The sequence below is a fragment of the Podarcis cretensis genome (assembly GCF_951804945.1).
Source record: "Podarcis cretensis genome assembly, chromosome: 2".
NCBI lineage: Eukaryota > Metazoa > Chordata > Lepidosauria > Squamata > Lacertidae > Podarcis > Podarcis cretensis.
Window position 1 is genome coordinate 118,460,905 of NC_137171.1, and position 17,496 is coordinate 118,478,400.

Here is a 17,496-nt window from a genome sequence, read left to right on the forward strand (position 1 = left end):
CCAAAAATCGCTTGAAAGCCGAAACGCTCACTTCTAGGTTTTGGTAGTTTGGGAGCCAAGGTGTTTGAAATCCAAGGTACGACTGTACAGTGGTACCTCTGGTTGCGAACGGGATCCGTTCTGGAGGCCCATTCGCAACATGAAAAGAGAGCAACCTGCAGTGGCACGTCTGCGCACGCACGGGTTGTGATTTGTTGCTTCTGCGCATGCGCATGACATCATTTTGTGCATCTTCACATGTGCGAGCGGCGAAACCCGGAAGTAACCCTTTCGGTACTTCCGGGTTGCCACGGGACGTATCCTGAAAGAACATAACATGAAGGGAATGTAACATGAGGTATGACTGTATTCTTAATTTAATTTAATTACTGAATGATGCGGAAAGGACCTTTTCAAGGTGGTCTCTCCATCTGCTATGAGATTTGACCGCAGCCTGACACCTTCCCCTTCCTTTTATGCCACAGATAAAAAGCACATACTTCTCCTGACCTTCCTCTTTGCCACTCAATAACAGTGGCAAATTGCAACAAAATAGAGATCTCTAAAACTCAGGACCTTATTTTATTTTCCAACCGGGGATGCCCATTGAGGTAGTTCTCCCCACCCTCTTAGCCAATCTCCCCTTCCTGTTTCAAATGGCTTCTCGCGTGTACGAGGAGATTTGGCCTCTGAGTGAAGCCCTTTCCGCACTCCAGGCACTTGTATGGCTTCACCCCAGTGTGGGTTCTCTCGTGCTTGAGAAGGTTGGAGCGATGGCTGAAGCTCTTCTCGCAGACCGAGCAGTGAAACGGTTTCTCCCTCGTGTGTGTCCTGTGGTGAACGACAAAGGCCGACTTGTCCCGGAAGCTTTTGGGACAGTCCGGGCACTGGAAGGGTTTTTCTCCCGTGTGGATCTTCTCATGCTGAACCAGGCCGGCGTTCTGAGAGAAGCATTTCCCACACTCGGCACACTTGTACGGCTTCTCGCCCGTGTGAGCTCGCTTGTGTTTCATGAGGGACGACCCGTCACCAAAACTCTTCCCGCACTCTCCGCACTTGTAGGGCTTCTCTCCCGTGTGGATCCTTTCGTGCGCGAGGAGGTTGGTGCGATGACGGAAGTTCTTCCCGCACCCAGAGCACGGGTACGGTTTCTCCTCGGTGTGGATCCGTCTGTGCACGAGGAAAGCGGATTTGTTCCTGAAGCTTTTGGCGCAGTCGGGGCACTGGTGTGGCTTCTCGCCCGTGTGGATTCTCTGATGTCGAATAAGATCGAATCTCTGCCTGAAACTTTTCCCGCAGTCTTGGCAGCGATAGGGCTTCTCTCCCGTGTGGATCCTCTGGTGAGACACAAGCCCAGTGCGCCTACTAAAGCTCTGTCCGCAGTCCAGGCAAGCAAAGGGCTTCTCTTGCGTGTGGGTTCTCTCATGTGCCGTAAGATGCGATCGCTGGTTGAAGTTTTTCCCGCAGTCTGGGCAGTTGAAGGGCTTCTCCCCAGTGTGGATTCTCTGATGTGCAACTAGGACATTCCTCCTGCGGAAGCTCTTCCCACAGTCGGAGCAGATGTAGGGTTTCTCTCCTGAGTGCATTCTCTGGTGTTCGGTGAGCTCCGCCTTGCAGCGAAAGGACTTTCCGCACTCAGCGCATGTCTCACCCTTGAGGAACCTTTGCTGGACTGGTATGGCAGAGAGCTGGAAAGGAACAGATTTGCCTTCTTCATTCTGGGGGTGAGTTTCCTGCTGGTTTTCGGATGCTGGTCCCCAGTCGGCATATCGTGATACAGTCCGTTCTGCTCTCCCTGGCAGCATCCAATGTGGTTCAGCTTCTTCAGAATTGACTGGTACAATCTTCTTCTCACCATCTGTTGGGGGGGGGGGAGGGATCCTTAGAAAGAGATTTTCCTTCCCCAAGGAAAAAAGAGGGCCTGGATAACAATCAAATACAGTGGAGCCTCGCAAGACGAAATTAATTCGTTCTGCGAGTTTTTTCGTCTACCGAATTTTTTGTCTTGCGAAGCACGGATTCCCATAGGAATGCATTGAAAATCAATTAATGTGTTCCTATGGTCAAAAAAAGTCCAAACAAAGCCAAATTTGGTACAACAAGAGTTTATTAAGTGCTCTTTAAAGTCACACATACTGTAAAGAGCATTTCAAAAATTGAAGGAACAATAGTTTAAGTTTCTAAACATGACAGAAAAACATTTAAAAATCACCAAAGTGTACACAGTACTGTACATACATTTTCTAAGGCTCTGGGGGACAACTCGAAGAAGGTTCCTCTTCCACTCTTTGCTTCTTGCTGAAGAACCTGCCCATGGTCTGCTGCTTCATCCGCCTTTTCAGCACCTCCCTGAAAGACGACATGACCCTCGTATCAAATATGTTCGCAAGGTCACGTGTCAGGTCCTTGTCAGGGTGGTGCCGCTCTGCAAAAGCCTGCACATCTTTCCACTTCTGGCAAATGTCCCTCAGTTCTTTGAAGGACAGCCGTTCCTCAGTTGCTTCCTCCTCTTCCAGCAAGGCCTGTTCCTGTGTAGCCTCTGCCTGCAGTTCGACCAGCTCCTGGGTGGTCAGCTCGTGGTTGTGCTCCTCCACCAGCTCGCTGACGTCCTCCTCTGTGACCTCCAGGCCCATGGCCCTCCCCAAGGAAACAATGTCCTGCACCACTGTTGACTCTGGTGCATCAGAGTCACTTGGTGCCACACAGTCCGGCCACAGGCTGCGCCAAGCGCAATTCAAATTTCTCTGGTTGATCCCGTTCGAGGCCGTGGTGATCATCTTCAAGCAGGTGACGATGTCGAAGTGGTCCTTCCAGAATTCCCGCAGGGTGATGGTGGTGCAATCAGTCACCTCGAAGCATCGCCTGAAAAGCTCCTTGGTGTAGAGTTTTTTGAAATTGGCGATGAGCTGCTGATCCATCGGCTGGAGCAGTGGCGTGGTGTTAGGCGGCAGGAACATGATGCTGATGAAGCTGAACTCCTCCAACAAGTCCTCCTCAAGGCCTTTAGGATGAGCAGGAGCATTGTCCATCAGAAGCAAAGCCTTCAGCGGCAGGTCGTTGTCCAGCAGGTACTGTTTGACAGCAGGGCCAAAAGCAAGATTGACCCAGTCCACAAACAGCACACGTGTGACCCAAGCCTTACTGTTGGATCGCCACATGACACTCAGCAGCTCCTTGTCGACGTTGTGTTTCTTGAAGGCCCGTGGGTTCTCCGTGTGGTACACCAGCAGGGGCTTGATCTTCAGGTCGCCGCTTGCGTTGGCACAGAAGAGCAGGGTCAGACGGTCCTTCATGGGCTTGTGGTCAGGCAACTTGGCCTCCTCCTGAGTGATGAAAGTCCTTTTGGGCATCCTCTTCCAAAACAGCCCAGTCTCATCGCAGTTGAAGACCTGCTGTGGAACATAGCCCTCCGTCGTCACAACCTCCAGGAACTCCGCTGCAAAGTCTTCAGCCGCAGAAACATCAGAACTGGCAGCCTGTCCATGCCTGACCACACTGTGGATTCCAGATCTCATCTTGAACCGGTCAAACCAGCCTCTGCTTGCCTTGAAGACTTCTGGCTCGCCTGAGGTTCCTGGCTGTTGCTGGACGAGGTCTGCGTGCAAGGCCTTGGCCTTCTTACAAATGACGGCCTCAGTCACTGTGTCCCCTGCACGCTGCTTCTCTTCTAACCAGATGAGCAGCAACTTCTCCACCTCCTCCAGAACAGCTGGGCGGTTCTTCACGATCCTGGTAACTCCCTTGGCTACATCAGTCGCAAGGATCTTCCCCCTCATCTTCAGGATGGTCCCGATGGTCGATGGATTCCTCCCGTACTCCCTGGCGAGGTCTGTCACACGCATTCCACCGTTGTGCTTCCGGATGATCTCCTTCTTCATTTCCAGCGTCACCTTCTCCTTCTTCCTCTCGCCGGCCTCTGCAGCAGCAGTCTTCTTGGGCCCCATGGCAGCACAGCTCCTACCTTCGCCCCAGCTTACCATGGCCAGTGCTGAGGGATGACGGGAGTTGTAGTCCTAAAACAGCGGCAAGGTTGCTCACGTTCCAATTCCAAGAATTGGAAGTGTTGCAGGAATTTATGTATAGGTTGGGGGGGGGTTGCCCCTCCAGCAGATATCATGCACATGCAGCCCACTACCAAAATCAGCACAATCACTTTTGTGACTTGTTTTTTGTCCCCACAAAACACTTCATCATATCTATTCAAAGGGCCTCTGCTGCACAATAACAAAGGTAAGAATTCACTGATAAATGTACTGGCTCATATGGGAAATGTACTGGCTCATATGGGAAAATTTCAGAAATTCATATAGACAGGTGAGCTCAGCTACTCAGCAGCCCCTCTGCTTGAGTGATAATCCCTGGCCTCCTGATACCTGAGTGCCAGACAGGTAGCCCTTCCAGAAATAACAAACCCAGATGAAGACAAATGGGTGTGATTATAACTTGGCTGGGAAACAGGGAAATGCAAATATGTCTTTTGCTACACTTGATGGGTGTTTGGTGGAGGGCAAGGAGAACCATGAGGCAGGGTCTAGGATGTTCAGATTACTGCCACCAGACCTCCCCTTTCATGATGTAACTGTGATGTATGAGTGATATAGTTTGGGGGAAGATGTAACATGGGGATTATCAGCTAAAAAAAGTTTGGGGGCTCTTTTGTTCGACCTTGTGGCAGGTGGGAGTCCTGTTGCGACAGTCTTCAGTAAAGACCAAGCCTACTGGCTGCTATTTGGCTCTGGTATTCCTGGCTGGTGTCCTTGTTTCTTGTCCAAGGGAGCCCTCAGATTTCTCTGTTAACAGAAGAGACCCCCGAGGGTCATCTAGTCCAACCCCCTGAAATGCAGGAAGTTCAACTAAAGCTTACTGAACTGAATGAGTAGCTCAGTTGATAGAGCGTGAGACTCTTAATCACAGGGTTGTGGGTTCGAGTCCCGTGTTGGGCGAGAAGATTCCTGCATTACAGGGGGTTGGGCTAGATGACACTTGGGGTCCCTTCCAAATCTACAATTCTGTGAGCCACCCAAGAACTCCATTAACCTTCACCCGCAGAACTACTGTTCCCAGGGTCCCGGGGAGAAAAACTGGGACTTCTGCTTTGCCACAAAGGACCCTCTTGCTGCTGCCGCCCCCTCCTCATGTTGCAAAACTGCAACCTGGACGGCTTTAAAAGTGGATTAGGCAAATTCATGGGGGCTACCAATGGCTACTGGCCATGATGGCTGTGCTCTGCCTCTGCGGTTGGAGGCAGAGATGCTTCTGAATACCCTGAATCCAGGTTGCTGGGATCTGCAGGGGGCAGAGGGCTTTTGCGCTTGAATCGCGCCTGCAGACTTCCCCTTGGGCATCTGCTTGGCTGCAGTGAGAACAGGATGCCACAAGGTGTGACTGGAAAGTTGGGTCACAGAAATCAAACACCACTTTTCTGGGCACAGCCCAGGAGGAAGGAGCGGAACCACTGTATAACGGTGCCCCCAGCTCCCAGCCCCACCAGACGCTCCAGAAGGATGTTATGGTCGATGGTGTCAAAGGCCGCTGAGAGATCCAGCAGAACTAGGAAACAGCACTCACCGTTGTCCTAGCCCGCCGGAGATCATCAACCAGCGCGACCAAGGCAGTTTCAGTCCCATGATGAGACCTGAATCCCGACTGGAAGGGATCCAAATGGTCCGCTTCTTCCAGGCGTGCCTGGAGTTGTTCAGCAACCGCTCGCTCAATCACCTTGCCCAAGAATGGAAGGTTTGAGACTGGGTTGAGTTGGCCCTATTGGCAGCATCTAAAGATATTTTTTTTAAGAAGCGGTTTGATAACCGCCTCTTTCAGCGGGTCTGGGAAGGCTCCCTCACAGAGAGAAGCATTCACTGGTTTGAACATTTGACAGGTTTTTATTATTTTCTCCTTTTGCAAGACAGTGGGTACATTTTACACTTAAAAAGTTACATTTAGTTCAGAGATACAAAGTTACATTCAGTAGGGAGACAACATAAAACTAACATTAAAGAAATTAACATTAGTACAGAGACGGTGAACACAATTATAATATCTCACAGGGGCTGGAAAAGGAAGCAATGCAGCCGACTCTACCGTGGTTTAGAGCATCACAGGGAGCAATGCAGGGGGGCAGACAAGTGGGGATCCTTTATTGATAGCAAATATTTATTCCCTTATTGATACAGAGGAAAAGAAACCTTTATTCAACTCAAAATTCTTATAACACAATCAAAAATCATTCGCTGCTCCTTGAGAAAACATTCAGGAACTGCAAAGCACTGGAGACATATTAGTTTTAAAAAATAAAATAAAGATCATGTGATCAATGAGTCATTTCCAGGAAGGGAAACTCCCAGTAGCTGAAAACTGAGAAAGTGAAACTTAACTCGGATCTTTGGTGCGAGGGAGTCATGGCTGCTGCAGGGGGTCACATCCAGCATCTCCATGATGAAGCCACTTGCTCCATCTGCCTGGATTACTTCAAGGATCCAGTGACCATCCCAGAGTGTGGGCACAACTTCTGCCGATCCTGCTTGATCCAGTGCTGGGGGGAATCGGAGGCAGAGGCTTCCTGCCCTCAGTGCAGAGAAAGAGTCCAGAGGAGGAGCCTCATCCCCAACCGGCAAGTGGCAAACTTCGTAGAATTAATCGTGAATCTCAGCCTTCAAGAGGGAAAGGAGGAAGGAGGGAAAGGAGGAGTCTGCGAGAAGCACCAGGAGCCCCTGAAGCTCTTTTGCAAGGAGGATGAAGCCCCCATCTGCCTGGTGTGTGACAGATCCAAGGACCACAAACATCACGAGGTGATTCCTCTGAAGGAGGCTTTTGAGGAATACAAGGTAGGAGATCCCTGGATCTTGAGGGGGAGAAATAGCTGTGGATTCTTCTTGGGAAGTTTCCTTTTTACTTCTCAGATCCAAAGTAGGCATGGCATGAATTCATCCTTGTTTATTATGTAAAAAGCAGCCAAGGGGAAGCCTGAGGGCTCCTGGGATGACTGGGAGGAGGGAGTTCAAGTCTTTTTCTCTGCCAGGGGGACAAAGGGATCTCCCCTGATATCCCTGAGAAGCATCTGCAAAGACTAGGTAGAAGTCTGTAAGGAAGGGGTGACCTAACTGGGTCCCAGAGCCCCACAGGGATGCCACAGAAAAAAAGGTAGCTGGACCCAAAAAGGTTGAAAACCTCTGGACTTTTATTTCCTCCAGTAAACTACTTTGCTATTATAGTCTTGCTATGTGTCTCAATCAAACCTGAGTTTTCCCTTTTCTCTTAGGAAGAGATCTGTCGCCGCCTGGAGATTCTGAGGAAAGAGAGAGAGGAAATTCTGGCCTATCAAGCAGCCCTGGACAAGGAATGCAAAGACCTCCTTGTAAGTGTCTCTGTTGTTACTAGGGAGGGAACAAGCACTGGAAGAGTCGTCAGGACTGAGGAGGGTGGGGAAATCTGCCCATTTCAGCTTCTCCGCATTTTTCTTTTTTCAATATTATTTTGTTTATTAATTTATTATTCTGAAAATGAATCAGATGTTAGGGTGGCTACCTCCTTGTATAAATATTTTGAAATGTACTTTACCCTCATAAATACATTTTTTGTGAACATTACCTGGCTTGTTCAACCTTGAAAAATTCAGAGGTGTGAATTTCAAAAGACTGCTCTGTTTCAGTATCCATATTTTTCCAGCAATTGCGAATTAGGTCAGTTCACCTTTGAATGCAGTTAAATTGAGCTTATTTCCCATTGTCATTTATTATGTAAAAAGAAGTGAAGGAGAAGCCTGAGGAATTGTGAGCTGAGAGGGTGGAAGCAGGTTAATTCAAATCCTTATTTACCATAAATGTTACTAAAGAATTGTCTTTCTAAATGTGTGCTCTCCTTCATCTTTAGGAAACTCAGGCCATTTTGAACCTTTACAGAAAACAAGGGAGCTATGGGGATGAACTCTGCACTTTGTCCTCCTCCTCCTCCTCCTCCTCCTCCTCCTCCTCCTCTGTTTCTCTTCCCTTCCTACACCTAAATGGCACCAGCCTAAACTGAGGGGAGTTTTATGTCCCTGGATGTTCTCTGAACAACTGTGAACTCTGGTTATGCCATGCCCCAAAACATGCAGGGAACATCCGTGGCTAGGAAAAATGCTCCTTCCTTTAGGCTGTAGCCCTCTGCAAAATAGAAGTCAATAGAAACAGTAATGGAGAGGGTCTCCCTTCAAAATAAAGGTTTACTTCTTTAGCCACTGGAGGTTTCATGTCTCTGAAAAATCAGAAGTGTCCTCCCTGTGGAATTCTCACAATTCTCTTCCTGATGTTTTGAGGGCTGAGCACCTTCCACACTCTGACCTCCTCTTTTCTTGCAGAAATTAACAGAAATGGAGAGGCTGAAGGCCGTGGAGAAGTTCAGAGAACTGCGCCAGTTCCTGGAAGAACAAGAAAAACGTCTGCTGACTCACGTGGAAGAGGTGGAGAAGAAGATTGCAGGGAGAAGGGATGAGCAGCTGGCCAGACTCTCCAGGAAACTCTCCTCTCTTGAGAGGATCATCCAGGAGATGGAGGAGAAGCGTCAGCAGCCAGCGAGTGAACTCCTGCAGGTAAGATGGTGGCCGGAACAGCCCAAGGCTCCAGGAGAAGGCTGCCCCTTTCATGTACGCAAGGAGTGCAGGGGCTGAGTTGATGGAGCCTCTAGTCAGGTTTGGAATGGACAGGAAGACCAGAGAGACCTAGGACTCGCATGAATGCAGAGTAGAGATTTGTCTGTGTTCTTGATGGAAAGGGAGCTGATCTTCTGCTCTTTGCTGATGCTTTGTCTCCGAATGCCCTTCAGCTGTGATGTGGAAATGTGAACAACATGATACTGGAAAAATTCATAATTTCAGAATGGAAAAATAAAACTGTGAGAAACCAAAACTGGCTGATTCAGCCATTCCTACCCAAAACCTTGGTGTGTGCCAGGCAGACTGACATCCGAGGGCCAGGGTCTGAGGGGGTCTTCCTAGTGTGGCCTGTGGTGTGCAGTGAATTCCCTTTTCTTTTCCCCTCTAGGATGTGAGAAGGACCCTGCAGAGGTAAGTGGATCTGGCTCATTTCCATTCTTTGAAGCAGAGATGCAGGAACCTCAAACATGGCCCTCCAATGGCTGCAGGGGGAGACTGTAGGACTCACTCCCTGCAGCACCTCACACTTTCTGTTCCTTTACTTTTTGGTAATTTCAAACATCTAGAAGAGAAAGTCCCAAAGATGCTTGGGAAGAGCTTAGGACATATTTCAATGTCCAACTAGAAGCCCCTCAACTCTGGTAACTCAGCTCCTTTGAGGCACTTAGGGAGGGAAGGTCTGTTGGTCTAGAATAGGTGGGATCCTTTTCTTGGGAGTGTTTCCACCGTGAGAAGCTGAAGGTGGTCTGGAGTGGCGGGTCTAGTTGTTTGATGCTCCTGGAGGGAGAGTCCCATGGGGCATGAGGTTGCGTCCTTCCTGGGTGAGAGAGGGGGTGAAGGGAAGGTTGAGGTTGTTCTCCTTGACCACTGGGCAGCTTTGGACATCCCTCACATCCTCTGGGGAGGCTCAGGGAGGGAGGGATTCCAGGCATTCCACCTCAGGGGTTTGGTTCTTAAGTCCTGGGACCTTCCCAGAAGTTGTTAGGGGGCAGCATCGTTGGAAGCCATGGGAGCCCTCCGGTGGTGTCGCTTGGGGTTACATCTTGTCCCTTGTGCTGTTTAGCATCCTTAGGAAGCCACTGACCAGGGCTTGGAGGTGGGTGTCAAGAGATGAAGCTGAATCCTGAAATTACCTGTTGGGAAATGAACTTCAACTTTGTTCATTATAATAATTAGGGAGATGGGGCCACAATGGGGCCATTCATTGTTTTTCTTTTCACCAGGTATGAGGAAAGAGAGAGTCCAGAGAAGCCACTGGCTTTCCCTCTAGAGCTGAGGAACAGGATCTTGGAATCCTGTGATCTCAATCACCTTGTGGAGGATACAATAAAACAATGGAAAGGTAATGAAAACTGGCTGCCAGGATTTCACACTGGGAATTCTGTTACTTCTTCAGAACTGAACATACCAGGCTTTTATTGCATGGAATTGAGTCACCCCAGGATACCTTCCGTCTTGGGGCTCCAGCCTTCATTTCCTGTCCCCCCAAGTGGCCCATGTATATTGTGACGCTGGATCCTGTAAAGAAAGCCTGAACCAGAGTGTACAGCAAAGTCAGGATTTTTTCCTCCCATGTGCATCTGTTTACAGCTATACAAAACCTCCTTTTCCTTGTGGTTCCCTGTCTGCACAATCTGGGGTTGTCCTTTGGGAGGTTCTCCTTCTCTGAATGGAGTCATTAAGGGCATTAAGAAGCCCCCAGTTCCCCCTCTGCCTCCTGCTCAGGCTTCTTTCTCAGCCGTGGAGCCAAGGCCTGAGCCGTCTCCTCCTCGAACGTCCCCCTGCAGCTGCCATATCTAGGGCTTCAGCCTTCAAGATCTCCTGAGAGTTCCCCCACTGAGAGTGGAAGCAAGAGCACATGAGCCCCAAAGGGCACAATTATGCTTGTTAACAACCTTAAAGATTTGTAGAAGGCTTGTGAGGAAGGGCTTCCTTTTGCCTGAGAGCTCTGCCACTTCTTCCTCATCAAACTTTGCTTCTCCTTATGTCTCACAATTTTGGTTTTAATGATTCCCCCCACCACTTTACTTGGGGAAGATGTTAAGGCTGCCTCCATCTCCCCTCTGCCTCCTTTTACGGGATTCCTATTCCTCTGCCTCATCTCCAGTCCAAGAATGCAGAGCCCAATTTCAGGGACAAAGTTCAGAGACCAGCAGGATTCATGTTGATATTATTCAGATATTATTCTCTGCATTTTATAAAATGGTAAAGATCCTTAAGCAATCTATCTATTATGTTAACAATAATAAAAAAAAGTGTATGTTTATTCAAAACCTGCCAAGGAGTCCAGTTCATTTTGTTGTTTCTTTAAATACTTTGTAAAAGGTTCCCATTCTTCTTTAAAGTCACAGTTGTCCTTATCACACAGTTTGTATGTTAGTTTGCCAATTCCGCATATTCCATCCATTTCCCTTGCCACTGTTCTTTTGTCGGGGTTTCTTCATTCTTCCATCGTTGTGCTATTAAGACTCTTGCCGCCACTCTCGCATACATAAGTATGTTATTCATTTTCTTTGGCAGGTCTCTACCTACAATCCCTTCTGGCTTCTTTACAAATGTTAATTTGAACATTTTCTTTAACTCATTATATATCATTTCCCGATTTTTAAAAATTTCTCTACAATCCTACCACATGTGATAAAAAGTCCCTTCTTTTTCCTTGCATTTCTAGCATATATTTGACCCATTTTTGCAATCTGTACTGGTGTAATGTACCATCTACACATCATTTTCATGTAGTTTTCTTTTAAAAGGGAACAACCTGTAAATTTTAAATCTGTTTTCCACAATCTTTCCCAATCTTCGTACTATGATTGCTGAGTTTTAAAGCTTTAGTTAATTTCATAGATGCTTCCTATGATTTTCATGTTTATAATTATTTATGTACAATTTAATTAATATTTAATAACTGTACTTTAATTTAAGGATGCCACGTTATGAAGTGTTACTTTTGTATGGAGATTTATTTCTGGTGGAAGAGTGTTGCCCTTACACTTTATATCTTTTTGCTTCCTCAGATGCTCTGCTATACAGAAAACCAATTCAGAAAGGTAAATTTCCAGGGGAGGAACAATTTCACAGGAGGGATAGGGACTGGTATTTCATGGGTGTTGAGCAGTCTGTTCTGCAGACTTTGGGACCCCCATCAATGGCGTAACTCTGGGAAACAGTCCTCTAGTGGTGTTTGGGTTATTTCTATGTTCCATGAATGAACTGGGAGGGAGGTTGAAGGCTTGGATTGGGGGCAGAGCTTGTCCCTGAGAAGAACCTGCACACCAGTCTGAGTTCCTTTCCTGCCAATAGACTATTATCCTGCTTTTCCCCTTAATTTTATTGATTTTGCTTTCTTTCATAAAATTTATATATTGCTTGATTGTGGGGAAAAGCCTCAGAGCCTTACAATATGTTACAAAAGCCCTTAAGGAGAATCCTACAGGGTCAGTCCAATGTCCATCTTGTCAAGTTCTCATGTATAAGGAATAAGTATGTTAAAAGGGGCACCCGCAAGCACCCAGTCCCTCCTCCACCTCCTGCCAGGCTGGTCTCCCAGCAGCAGAGCCAAGGCCTGAGCCGCCCTTTCCTCAGAGTTTCAACCTCACCAGCCATTTCTCGTGCTTCAGCCATCCCCATCACCTGAGAGTTCCCACAGTTCTTAAGAGATCAGCCCCATTCCATGAGGTTGGACTCCCCATTGCACGAGACCCTTGGAATTACATGGCAAAGCTCTGCCAATTCTTCCTCTGCAATTTGGTTTGTCAGCATGCTTGGAAATTCCAGTTTCAACAGCTTTTCCCCACCAGTTTACTTGGGGCAGATGTTAAACCTTTCTTCATCCATCCAGTTCAGATCCCCATCTCATTTGTGGATTTTGAATGATTGTATTCCTCCATTTTCTAGTATGGTTTACCATTTCTGATTTTTCCATATAATCATGGAATAGCGAAGTTTGAAAGGATCCCAAGGATCATCTAGTCCAGCCCCCGCAATGCAGGAATCACAGCTAAACACGTTACCGTATTTTTCGCTCTATTGGATGCACCCAACCATAGGACGCACCTTGTTGGTTTTTTTTAAATAATAGTTTTTTATTAAGTTTTCCATTTTAACAATCCAATGAAATCACATTAAATATTCCAAATTGTACAAATACATAAAGTCCAAATATTTTGCCAAATTATAAATTTTTGTTGGGGGTTCCCATGCTTCAAGTCCAGTGGGGTCCAATCATCTTATATTTCTACTGCCTTAAGTTTCCAATAGTCCCTAATTTAAATCTTCCTGTTATCCTTCTTTCATTCATAGCCTCTGAGTCGTGCAATAATATGCTTCTGTGTGAACTTTGTGTGACTCTCCTTTTTTTTTTTTTTTTTGCAGCTGGTAAGTCTTTTACTTGCAGTATGTCCTCACATGCTGGTGTTTATGCCGAATCCATCCAAAAGTCCTTCTCTGGTGGCAGACACCATCTTTTCCCAGTTCCGATGAAATAAAATCTAGGCATTTGCTCATTAATTTTCTCAGACAGGTTGCACCAAACATTAGTCTTTCCAGAGGAGGTTTGCCAAGTCAGACTTGAAGTACAGATATGATAACAAAGTAAGAGCTCGCCTCCCCCTATGACTATTAATCTCTGCAACTCAGTCTGTCTCATAATGGCAGATCCCGATTAAATAGTGCATCACAGGAGAGTCATTTATCTTCTTCCAAATATTTAAAATAACAAAGGCTTCAGTTAGTATGATTATTTCCACACAGTTTATATTTTCCGATCTCTCTTGCTATAGGTAGTGTAGATGATTCTTCTGGGGGGGGGGCGTTGTTAGGTATTATTGTAGTAGAAAAAGAAAAAGTTTTATCCCCTCCTTTCCGTTCTGTTCCAACATACCGGCTTAGATGTTATTCTTTGATGTTATCTTCTTCCTTCCGTCACTCTTAGCACCTCAGTGGCTGTAGCTGTAGTTGGCAGATTAAATACCCTTTCTTCGCCCAAAGCATGTACAATCTTAAATCCAATTTTTAACCTTAAGAAATGGAACTGGGAGCGCTCACGAAGACAGTGTCCAGGAGATACGAGCTCTCTCTCGAGGGCTTTCCATCCAGTGCCCCCACCCCCTCCTTCTTTACGAACTCGGGGGTGGTTTGTGGGGAGGCGGATGAGACTGCATCTTCCCTTCCACCGGGAAGAATTTGGGAGGCTGATTACTCCCATCTCAGCCTCTAAATTACCTCGTGTGAGCTGGAGAGATGGTACTGTCGGCCATCTTCCATGGTTTCCCTAGCGGAGCACCTTGTTTTAGAGGGGGAGAACAAGAAAAAAATTCTCCCCCTCTCTGCTCAGCGCCCCCTCAGCGAAGACGCAGTAGAAACAGAGCCCCTTCCATTTCTTCTCCCACTTGGCTGAAGGGGCGCTGTGCAGCTCTCCCTCTCTGCTGAAGCCAGGAGAGTCTTGCTCTGCAGGCTTCGAAAGCAATGCGAAGCCTCTGGAGTGCGGAGGGAGCGCTCCCTCTGCGCTTTGGAGGCTTCGCGTTGCTATCGCTGAAGCCAAGGAGCCTGCATTTGCTCCATAGGATGCACACACATTTCCCCTTAATTTTTGGAGGGGAAAAGTGCATCCTATAGAGTGAAAAATACGGTAGTTGTTTTAATTCCTTAGGCCTAGTGATATTACATTCTCAGGAATAATCTTTTGGTCAATAGTTAACATCACTACTTAGGCCTACAGCTGTCGTCTTTGCAAATATTCTGTTATATGATTTAATCTTTTGCTTGAAATAAGGAAACAACAGATGCTATGTTATGTTGATGTTTTGTAAAAAAAGATTTATTTTTAAGCTACTGCACTGTAGCCTGTTAAGCCTGTCTTTTTGCTTCCTCAGATGTTCAGTCATTCAGAAATCTTCAGAAAGGTAAATTGCACATGGAGACCCCGATTCACAGGAGGGGGGGGGACTAGTGTTTCATGGGGGTCAAGAGTCTGTTCTGTACAGCTTGACTCTAGCCCTGCTGTTTGTACCACAAAGGCAGAGAGGGTGGACTTGAAGGTGCAGAAGGGGGGGGGGGGAGAAACGGCCCAGAAGGATCAGAAAAAAGAGGGAAGAGTTTCATTCCTGCCTAGAGGGAGTTGGGTTGTTTTTCCATGTGACCTTTTTCAGGACTGGTTGCCACATGTCCTCTTTTTCTCGGACAGGTCCTCTATTTTCATAATTAAAATTTCTCCCCTGGACGGATTTTTAAAATTTGGCAAAATGTCTCAAGTTGTTTGGTTTGGTTTACAGTAACCCATGAAAAAAATTCTAGTGCATTAGACTCAGATCTAAGGCACCCAGCTAAGCTAGCCTAGAGCAGAGAATTGCAACAGAGCAGCATCTTAAGCTAGCCACATCCTGTATAAAACCCTTCTCTTGTGACTGAACTAAAAGGATGCTGGCTCAGCTACAAGATCTTGGAGAAGAAATATGGGAGGGCAAGAGTTAACATCCCCCTGCCCTTAAGGAGAGTCCATATGTATATATTTAACAGTTTAATAAATTGTTCTGTGCACACTTGCGTTCACAAAGATGTGAACACGAGCCCAAATACTTATATGTATTATTATTATTATTCTTTGGTTGTTGAAAGTTAAGAACATTGCTACTAGCAGTATATCACAGCTTCGAAAGCCTACATAGAGTAGGGGTATTTAAAATGAGAGTTGTCATAGCGATCCATGGTTAAGAGTAGAAGTTGGCAAATGTGTTCTCTTTTTTGCTCTTCAAAATATGGCAACTCTACACTTGCCTATCATGACTGTCTTAGCCCCTGACTGGTAACTTTTTGAGTTATTCCCCCTTTCCCCCAGGGAACTAGTTTAATGGTATATATTAAATCCAAAGGAGCAGAATGGAATAAGCAGTCCTTTGTAAAATTGCCCTGACATCTGCCTCTTCTTCCCTGGCGGCAAGGCCTAAACTTCCAAGATGGTTGGGAGGAAGGAGAGACCAAGTGGGTGAGAAAGATGAAGAGCAGGAATAAACAGGCTCCCCACTTAATGCGATTTTCACTTGTAGGCACAAGGGCCCAGAACGTGACCCCCACGAAAGTGAGGGGAGGCCTATATGTGCTTTAATGTATTTTTATGCTGTGAACCACCCTGAGACCAATGGATGAAGGGCAGTATGCAAATATTATTATTATTATTATTATTATTATTACAGGGGGGGCCTCATATCCCAGCCCAACCCAGAGCTCCCCAAAAGCCAATCCCCTCTCCTGCCTCCTCCTATTCTCCCCTCTTTCCCCTTAGATAACACAGAAGAGATGAGTAAAAGGGTTCCTGGGTGGTTTTTCCTCTTAGAAAATGCCTGGGATGAGAGGAGGGCAGGCACAATACACATCAAATATAAGAAAGTGAAGGAAACTGATTTAAAAACCCTCAAGGAAGATATTTATTCTGATGAGAGTCTGCAAGGAGGAGTCTCAGTCTAGCATGCGATGCAAAGAAATCCCCTTGATCTGAAAGGGAATCTGGGTTTTTGGGGTGTTTTTTATTTATTTATCAGGATGTCCGTTTCTGTCTCTCAGCTGACTCTGCCTCTCTTCTTTTTCCCTCATCTTCTCCCCAACAGCAAATGTCACTCTGCATCCAGACACAGCCCATCCTGAACTCATCCTGTCCGAGGATGGGAAAAGCGTGAGATATGGAGACAAACCTCAAGCCCTGCCTGATAATCCTGAGAGATTCAACAAGCGGCATTGTGTATTGGGGCGTGAGGGATTCACAGCAGGCAGACATTTCTGGGAAGTCACTGTGGAAAGTGGGGAATGGTGGGATGTGGGGGTCGCCAGGAAGTCTTTGCAGAGAAAGGGCGTCTTCCCCTTAAGCCCTGAGAGAGGGATCTGGGCTGTGGGGAAGAGGGGAGGGAAGTACTTGGCCTGGACCTCCCCTAAATACTCTCCTCTGTCCCTGAGTGAGGAGCCCAGGAGGATCCGGGTGACTCTGGACTATGAAGGGGGACGTGTGTCTTTTTCTGACGCTGACTCAGGAGCCGAACTCTACACGTTCTCAGGAGCCTCGTTCTCTGGAGAGACCCTCCTCCCTTTCTTTCGTCTGTGGAGAAATTATAAAACCCACCTCAGGATCTCCTGAGGAGACTAAATCTGCTTTTCAGGCCCAGCAGGAGTTTCTCTCCAGACCAGAGTGACTGACGTAAAAACCATTTACCCGCCAAGAGCCCTTTGGGCAGTTTTCCAAGGGCCCTTTGAGAGGATTCATTCCAGTCAAAATCAGAAATAACCAAACAAAAATGGGTTGCTCTTCTCTTCATTTTCTTTCCTTTTCCCAGAATTCCCTCTGCAGCTCACTTCTTAAAGAGACAGTCACACTTTTTGGAGTCCTAATAAATTTTCTCACCTTCAATCTTGTTTTCCATTTGAGGTGTCTGATTTGGCAGAGGACGAGACTCTTGATCCCAGGGTTGTGGGTCTGAGCCCCACGTTGGGCAAAGGTTTCCTGCACTGCAGGGGGTGAGACTAGATGACCCCCAGGGTCCCTCACAACTCTGCAATTCTAGGAAACCTTCCTCTCCCCACAAGACCTTATGCAGCTGTGAAAATGCATGCATCGTCGGATTAATAGAGGACAAAAAAAATGAACCCCTTCCCCCACGTCAGGCAGGATAGCTCCTTGCTCTGGAGACCTCAGACGGGAAGAAAATGAAAAAGAAATTGAGCAGGGCATCATCTTCAAATGCCCTCTGTAGAAACAGCCTTGCCATCTCCACACGTTGTCAGAAGTAAACCGTCTTGCATTGAGCAGGGCTTCTGCTCAGTTAAATGTGTTTTGAGTGGATGCATTAATGTTTCTTATTCACAGGCTGGATTCTGTCTATCAGGGGCATGAAATGGGGTGTCCT

At 46.9% G+C, this 17,496-nt stretch overlaps 1 protein-coding gene across 1 annotated transcript in view; it reads left to right on the forward strand.

The window, feature by feature from the left end:
- The window catches only part of LOC307210952 (uncharacterized protein), a 29,539-nt gene extending 12,534 nt beyond the window's left edge, over positions 1-17,005 (forward strand). The window contains 10 exon segments of the mRNA XM_079967154.1: positions 1,042-1,410; positions 1,597-1,654; positions 6,298-6,334; positions 6,336-6,803; positions 7,238-7,333; positions 8,315-8,545; positions 8,997-9,019; positions 9,832-9,950; positions 11,626-11,658; positions 16,210-17,005. Of these exon segments, the coding sequence (XP_079823280.1) occupies positions 1,042-1,410; positions 1,597-1,654; positions 6,298-6,334; positions 6,336-6,803; positions 7,238-7,333; positions 8,315-8,545; positions 8,997-9,019; positions 9,832-9,950; positions 11,626-11,658; positions 16,210-16,730 (1,955 nt within the window). The 3' untranslated portion in view covers positions 16,731-17,005.
- Positions 17,006-17,496: the final 491 nt, after the last annotated feature.